The sequence below is a fragment of the Oryctolagus cuniculus genome, chromosome X (genome assembly GCF_964237555.1).
Source record: "Oryctolagus cuniculus chromosome X, mOryCun1.1, whole genome shotgun sequence".
NCBI classification, from domain to species: Eukaryota; Metazoa; Chordata; class Mammalia; order Lagomorpha; family Leporidae; genus Oryctolagus; species Oryctolagus cuniculus.
The window spans coordinates 92,077,297-92,085,321 of NC_091453.1; the positions used below are offsets into that span (position 1 = coordinate 92,077,297).

The 8,025-nt window shown below is 43.1% G+C and overlaps 1 protein-coding gene across 2 annotated transcripts; it reads left to right on the top strand.

The window, feature by feature from the left end:
* Positions 1–209: 209 nt before the first annotated feature.
* Positions 210–5,780, top strand: TSPAN6 (tetraspanin 6). Of its 2 annotated transcripts, XM_002720393.5 has the most exons (8): positions 210–702; positions 1,594–1,782; positions 2,058–2,132; positions 2,991–3,089; positions 3,461–3,595; positions 3,914–3,997; positions 4,089–4,196; positions 4,977–5,780. In XM_002720393.5, exons 1-7 carry the CDS (start codon positions 616–618, stop codon positions 4,155–4,157), a joined length of 738 nt encoding a protein of 245 aa, XP_002720439.1. In that variant the 5' UTR covers positions 210–615; the 3' UTR covers positions 4,158–4,196; positions 4,977–5,780. The 2 variants fall into 2 exon arrangements, with proteins under 2 accessions (XP_002720439.1, XP_017205451.1); XM_017349962.3 differs by lacking the exon at positions 1,594–1,782 and having other exon boundaries at positions 417–702.
* The last annotated feature ends 2,245 nt before the right edge of the window (positions 5,781–8,025 follow it).

An 8,025-nucleotide genomic window follows, 5' to 3' on the forward strand; every position in this document is an offset into this window, starting at 1 on the left:
AAGAAATCAGCCTAATTCCACCACTCAGGTGAATTTCACTTGTCCTTTCAGTTTTGATCTAAACCCTCGTGACTGCGTATTGCTTGGCGATGTGCTTTTTGTTTGTTTGTTTCTCTTTGGAACTCTAGTTCTTGTGGGTAGTCCCCCCATGTCACAACAGGTTCTTTGGTCACTTCTAACCTCTTTTTCATTCTTTCCCTTCCTTCTAGGGTGCCAGGGGCCAAGGAGGCCGAAAATCAGAGCGCTGCTGGCGCTGCTGGTGATAGCAACAATATGATGAAGTTATAAGGGCGGGGGAGGGAGGGGGGCGGGAAAGATTCTCTGGAAGACAAAAGCATGAAGAAAAGCTCCACTTGAAGACCTATGAAATTTCCGACACTAGAACCTTTGTATATAGTTTTCAGTAACCTTCGGCAGGGGGCGCTCGGAAGTGGTCGCCACTTTCCGGACAGCCTCTGGGACTTTACCCTTTAGAAAACTGTACAGTGTTTCCGGCTCTTCTCACTTGTAGACGCTCGTAAGTGTTCGGCAGGTTCCGGCGAGACTCGGCAACTCCGCGTCTCGCTCGCTCTGCTCCGATCGTCCGGTGCGGTGGTGCAGGGTCCCGGGCAAGTCATGGCGTCCCCGTCTCGGAGGCTTCAGACTAAACCCGTCATTACTTGTTTCAAGAGCGTCCTTCTGATCTACACGTTCATCTTCTGGGTGAGAGACGGCGCTGCCCGGGAAGGCAGGGACAATCCCGGGTTTCGGCGGGGGGTGGGGGTGTGGGGGTGTGTGTTACTCTGAACGGAGAGAGCTCAGGTCGGGGGTGGGGTGGGATTTGAGCAGCCGGCGCTGCAGGGACCCCAGCTCGGAGCTTGGGCACCGCGCGGGCTCGGGGCCTCGGGTGCGGGCCGAAAGCAGCCGTCAGGTTGAGCGCGGACCCTGATGTGCTAGGCGTTGGAGTTCGAGGCGGGAGGCGAGGAAGGGACTTAAAACCCGAGAGGTGTCCCAGAACCGTTGGAGAGGCAAGGTTTGCGCGGCCCCTTTGAGGGCTCCCTTGCAAAATAGTGTCTTTCTTTTCTCTGCTTCGTAAGAGGGGAGTGTTTCGCAGGTAAGTATAATGTGGCTCCACTCCCGCCAATCTAGCCTTAGGTTTGCCTTTGTGTTCTATCCCTTTGTATCCTGTGTTCATCCCTAAATTGCGAGGGGAGGGGGGTGGGGGGTAATGGAAGACGTTTCTGGAACGCAAAGAAATGCTTCCCTCCCCCACTTCCAGGAAAGGCGGGAGTAAAACAGTTATGGAAGTTTTGATCCCTAGGCCAAAATAGCTATCCATGACTTTCTCTCTCTCTCTCTCTCTCTCACACACACACACACACACACACGATGAGTTTTAAGAATTTTGATAAAAATGCCGAGCTTACTCTTGTGTACGGATCCCCTTCCCATCCCCCTCCACTGTCCCCTCTTGTTTGCCATATCCCACTGCTCTGTGGCCACCAGACTACTAAATCGATTCTTGCACCTATTGTGTCTTAAACGCCTGCTGGTTTGTGATTCCAAGATGCTGGCTATACACTGGGTAACTGTATTCTCTGATTTCCCACCTAGATCACTGGTGTTATCCTTCTTGCTGTTGGCATTTGGGGCAAGGTGAGCCTGGAGAATTATTTTTCACTTTTAAATGAGAAGGCCACCAATGTCCCCTTTGTGCTCATTGGCACGGGCACTGTCATTATTCTTTTGGGCACCTTCGGTTGTTTCGCTACCTGCCGAGCTTCTGCATGGATGCTGAAACTGGTGAGTCCGTGTTTTCCTATTTTGTAGGCTTTGTTTCTTGGAACCGGCTGTGGCCCTGTACAATGTTTCCTGTTCCTTATGAAACTTTCCAAGTAACAGCTCAGCTGCCAATTTCCACTTTTAAAATAGACATTTTACTATTGCTTTCCCTGCCCTTTTCAATAGAAACATACTGAGCTGATGGAGCAGAGGTTTTGTCCCCCTTGCCTTTGGCTTCTGTTGCAGCAGTGCTATATCTTACTTATGCTGACTCGGACTTTCTTTTTATCCCACAGTATGCAATGTTTCTGACTCTCATTTTTTTGGTCGAATTGGTCGCTGCCATCGTAGGATTTGTTTTCAGACATGAGGTAAGCCTGAATCAAGGGGTCCTTAATATGATAAAATTGATTTTCTAAGAGGTTAAAATGGATTAATTTAAGTTGGCAGAGTTAGACAAGTTATAATAGTTTAAAAATTAGAGCTGTATTTAAGACTTCCTTTTTTTTTTAAACCTATAGCTGACAACAATGGCTTTCTTGTAAAAAGCCTGGCCCACTTATAACATAAAAGAAAATTTAGAAAATTTTAGGCTGACAAGTACCAGAAGAAAATAAAAGGTACCTATAATTACATATATTTCTACTTATATTTCTGTATATAAGTACCGATTAAAATGGCACTAGTACAATTTATAACCTTACTAATTGGAAACATTTTAAAGCACAAAATTGGTAACACAAAATTGATAATCTTTTCCACTTAGGCCATACATTTTTAAGAGACTGATTAGACTTAATCCAAATCATCATAAGTTTAATATTGAATTCGGAATCAGGTAAACCTACGGTTGTTAGGAAATGATTCAGTGAGTAAGTATCAGCTCCTCAGTGAGAATGTTTCACAAAGTGCCAGTGCAGGTTTCCCAAAGTAAGGTTTTATAGCTTCAAAATTCCATAGACATCAGATTTGTATGAAGAGGAGAAAGATGGGGGGAGTGGCATGGAATAGAGCAGTATATAGTTGTCGCTTAGATAAATACATGTTCCCCCAGCGGCGTTTTGCTGAGTAGTCCTCTCTAAACTGTATCTCTTAGAGTACAGAATTGGACCACAGAAGTTAGTTGCTGTATATGTTGTCACTGTCACAACCATTGGTTAGATGGAAAAAGCTCTTATTTGACCAAGAAAAGAATATGTAGTTATTGGCCTTGTGTTTCCTTTCTGTAGATTAAGAACAGCTTTAAGAACAATTATGAGAAAGCATTGAAGCAGTACAACTCTACAGGAGATTATAGAAGTGATGCAGTAGACAGGATCCAAAATACGGTAAGTGGTTCCCTTTTGCCTCACAGGAAGGAGTAGAGCCTGGCAAGTGTATGTTGTCCACTTAGTATGCTGGACCCTAAGTGATACTATCCACATTGTCTTCTAATTCTCTTCATGTGCACCTGTTCTCTTCTCACCCCATTTAGGTCATAGGGCAAGTACAGTTCATAGCAACTGCAGTAGGGAAGGCAGGCCAGTCCAAAGCTGTCAACATTTGATGCTAGAACCAAGGGCTAGTCTCTTGAATCAATTGAGGAGAGAGATTACTGAGTAAATACATACTGTTTTGAGCAACAGAAGGAGATGTTGGGGTAAATATTTGACTGCAAAGTTGTAATATGAACTATAAATGCTTCTCTTGGATTTTTCAGTTGCATTGTTGTGGTGTCACCAACTATAGGGATTGGGAAGATACGAATTACTACTCAGATAAAGGATTTCCAAAGAGTTGCTGTAAAACTGAAGACTGTTCTCCACAGAGAGATGCAAATAAAGTAAACAATGAAGTAAGGAGACTTTCAGAACTTTTTATTTGACAGTGTTTGAGGACAGAGTTGACTCTATATTTTTACTCACAATAATGCACACGGTGTGTATTAAAGCAGGACTTAGGTTCCCATGACTAGCAAGTACCACTTGTAAATGCATAATCCAAAAGATGGGAATAACAATTTGTCCTATTGAGAGCATGTGAAAGAGAATGGATTTCAATAAAATGATTATCAAAGGTTAATGGTAGCTGAAGCTCCAGGTATTTATTATATGAAGAAAAGCACAGATTGCTTGTGTTGTACTTAATGTTTTTTTTTAATGCTCCCAATTAGGGTTGTTTCATAAAGGTAATGACCATTATTGAGTCAGAAATGGGAGTCGTCGCAGGAATTTCATTTGGAGTTGCTTGCTTCCAGGTAAGCCCCTGTTGTTCCTTAGGAAATGTCTTACCCCCCTTGTAGTTGCAAGCGAGACGATTTTTAAATTTTGTTCATGTTTTATTTCCAGCTGGTAGGAATCTTTCTAGCCTACTGCCTTTCTCGTGCCATCACAAATAACCAGTATGAGATAGTGTAACCAGCATATCTGCGAGGCTTACTCCTCTCCAACTTTAAGGTGCGTTCCCTTTAATCCTCAGCTGTGTTAGTGTGATGCCTGGACTGATTGTGCCAAGAAGGTCTTGTCCCGGAACATACTCAGATCTTAGTGCTCAGAAGCCCTTCATGGGCAGGTCAGGTCTCTGTACACAGTGAATGGCCAGAAAGCAATTACTTCAGCCACAGCTTGTCTGTGCACGCTTTCTCCATTTACGCAACAGAAAAGCCCCTCGAGGTTTACATTTAAAAATTTTTTTCATTTGAGAGGCAGAGAGAGAAGCAGAGAAGACACAGAGAGCAAACATCTGCTGGTTCGCTCCCTTAATGCCTGCAAGTGGCTCCTGGCTGAAGCCAAAGCCCGGAACCGGGAACTCAATCCAGCTGTTCCACATGGGTGACAGGAGCCCAACCACTTGGGCCCTCACTGTTGCGGGTCTGTTCCTGCTAATGAAGACTGCCCAGGTGTTCCTAGTCACTGGCTCAGTTGAAATGACAGGGGTGCCCTAGGGGTGAATTCAGCCACCAACAGATTTTACATTCAAATGCTGAAGTTATTGAAACACACGTTTCCTTCAAAAGTAGGCCAGATGAGTTTATGGCTCTAACAACAATCCTCCAGAAATATCTTTTTACCAAGAAAGCAACACTGTCACCCACTGATGAGGACTGTGGTAGACGCAAAGCAGACAAAGCACTAGGGAAGTGCCAGTTACTGGTCAAGGGCAGAGTTGAGAGGGTACTTCAAAGTTCTTGGAACTGGGGTGACAAGCAAATTAATTTTTTCTTTTTTATGTTTTAGGACACTTAGGTTCCCCCCTGTGAAATATAAGAATGCCTGGATGGAACGCTGAAGACACTACTTACCAGTAGATTGAAAGGCTACATCAATTGACCGAGTCAATCAACATAGTTGCTCAATATGTTCTAAGTCCACCTTACAGTCCCATTCTTATTAGATCATTGAAACCCTCTATCCCTCCGAAACACTGGAAGAGCTAGTAAAATGTAAATGAAATATTGTGTTCCTTGTATTTTTCTCAGTCTGGAGCCTTTGAAAGGCACTGTGAGTTTGCTGTTTTGATGCAGATGGAACTTGACCCCTCTGAATTTGCTATTGATATAATGTGATAGACAGTTGACCTCTCTGAACTCTGACCCCTTCCCAGCCAAGGTTATCTGATTTGATTGTGTCATTTGCACCAAGAAGTTAACATGCTTTACTAGTCTCTGTTCTCCAGATGGGCAGAGAATCACATGGCACCCATTGTCAGAGTTGCCAGGTGGTGGTACTGGTCTAAAGACCCAAGACTACAAGGCACCACCAGTGTTCGGTGATGCATCAGGTTTCAGCACACAATTTAACATTTCTTTGCCTCTGAATTGAGGCATTTATACAGTTTATATTTTCCCTATTGTTTGAAAGGTTCTAATTATTACTTCAACTGTGTCGGAATTATTGTACTTTCCTTAGGAATTTAATGGAACTTATCTTCATTAGCTTTCACTGGTATTTCCTTATCATATTAATAGTCTTAGCTTTGGTTTGTGTCTTTGGTGAATACATATATGTCTTTCACACAATAAATATTGTTTTTCTCTAAAAGAGTTGTGCTTAAATTAACCTTTAGAAAATATATTGGGTTGGTTCTCCACTGACAAAGCTAAGCCTCTTTTCTACTTGGAGTATGTTATTTTTTTTCTTTTAATTTTATTTTTTTCTAATTTTGTTACTTGAATTTCCCATAGCACCTTGGCAATTGGAATATGGTTTTAAGATAGGAAACATAAAGCTGAGGCCTTGAGTAATTAAAATAATAATAATAATGTCCCTGTATAAAAAGCTATTCCCATGAAAGGATTGCATTCCATATAAAAAAAGCTTATGCTTGGCCTCAGCCTAAAGATCAGACTTGATTGTACAGTTTGCATTAAAACCACCTGTAGGGAGGGGGGTAGCCTGTATTTTGGGGATAACACAGAAGTTATTATTGAGATTTAAATGGTAGAATTGTTTCTTTGATTTTGGGTCTCTCTATACTTCTATGAATGGGACATAATTCATCTTTGCCACACAGCCTGTGAATTGATGGTAAGGGGGAGTCAACTGCAGTTAAAATGGATAAAAACTAGTTGAGTAAGAATAACAGATTTTGGGTGCGTGTTTTAAAATGGAGTTACTGCAGGAAAATGATATACTTCATTAGAACATTTGGTGGTTCGTTTTGGCATAAAAAGTGATAAGAAAGAGTTGATAAACAGTGACTCTGAATGCAATAAATCAGATATTTGCCTATTGTGATCAGTGATGGTGAAAAAGCAACTATTTAAAGGACTATTAGAGAAATTTCCAAACATATGTTCTCTTTCGTTTTTTTTTTTTTTTTTTTTTTTTTTTTATTCATTTGAAAGGCAAGGAGACACAGATAATCTTCCATCCACTGAGTCATTCCCCAACGCTGTAACGGCCAGGGCTGGGGCAAGCCGAAGCCAGGAGCCTGGAACTCTATCCAGGTCTCCCATGTGGGTGGCAGGTGTCCAAGTACATGGGCCACCCTTTGGGGCTTTCCCAGACACATTAGTATGGAGCTGGAGCTGGATTGGAGGTGGAACATCCAGGACTTGAACCTGTACTCATGGGATGCCCGTGTCACAAGTGGCAGCTTAAAACACTGTGCTACGGGGCTGACCCTGTGGTGCAGCAGGTTTACGCCCTGGACTGAAACACCGGCATCCCATATGGGCGCTGGTTCGAGACCTGGCTGCTCCACTTTGGTCCAGCTCTCTGCTACAGCCTGGGAAAGCAGTGGAGGATGGCCCAAGTCCTTAGGCCCCTGCATCCACGTGGGAAACCCGGAGGAAGCTCTTGGCTCCTGGCTTTGGATAGGCGCAGCTCCGGCCATTGCGGCCAATTGGGGAGTGAACCAGCGGATGGAAGACCTCTATCTCTCTCTGCCTTTCCTTTTCTCTCTGTGTTACTCTTTCAAATAAGTAAATCTTTAAAAAAAAAAACTGTTCTACAATGTTCTACAATTTTTTAAAAAAAAATACCTAACCATTAAGAGGAAAAAAGTAGTAGAAAATTAAAATATGGAAAGTAGAGAAAAGCCACCACATATCACAGTTCAGGTACATTTGTTTATTTTTAAGGTGACCTTGTTTTATATGGCCAGGTATAAAAGCCCCTTAGAGCTGATGTGCACATGGAATGTTGACCTTACTCCTTTTTTACATACAGCAATGTGTTCTGTGTCTTTTAAAAATATTTCTTTCTTTGAAAGGCAGAGTTAAAGCATGCGAGAGAAATCCCCATCTGCTGGTTCACTCCCCAAGGCTGAAGCCAGGAGCCAGGAGCCTGGAACTCCAACTAGGTCTCCCACATGCGTATCGGGAGCCCAAGTACCTGGGCCATCTTCTGCTGCTTTCCCAGACACATTAGCAGGGAGCCGGACTGGAACAGCCAGGTCTGGAACCTGCACTCATATGGAATGCCCACGTTGGCAGATGGTGGCTTACCCCACTGTGCTACAATGGTGGGCCCCTTCTTTTGTTTTTTAAAAAAGCTTTCCCTAATCACTAAAAAAGAAAAAGTAAATATTGAGATAAGTAGAGAAAAGCACCACACATCACACTTCAGGTGGACTTGTTTTGGATGGCCAGGTACAAAAGTCCCTTATAGCTGATGTGCACATGTGCATAATGGATTAGAGACCTTAATTCTTTTTTTTTTTTTTTTTAAGCAGCGATGTGCTGTGTTTTTATTTATTTGAAAGGCAGAGAGGAGACAGAGCGAAAGCGAGCGAGAGCGCGAGCGCCCTCTTCTGGTTCACCCTCCCCAAAAAGGCCACAAA

Bases quoted from the DNA above. Each gene is read 5' to 3' on its own strand.
- TSPAN6 (XM_002720393.5), top strand. From the start codon at position 616: ATGGCGTCCCCGTCTCGGAGGCTTCAGACTAAACCCGTCATTACTTGT. The intron at 3,090-3,460 runs GTAAGTGGTTCC...TGGATTTTTCAG, and splicing joins TAGACAGGATCCAAAATACG to TTGCATTGTTGTGGTGTCAC. The intron at 3,998-4,088 runs GTAAGCCCCTGT...TTTTATTTCCAG, and splicing joins TTGGAGTTGCTTGCTTCCAG to CTGGTAGGAATCTTTCTAGC.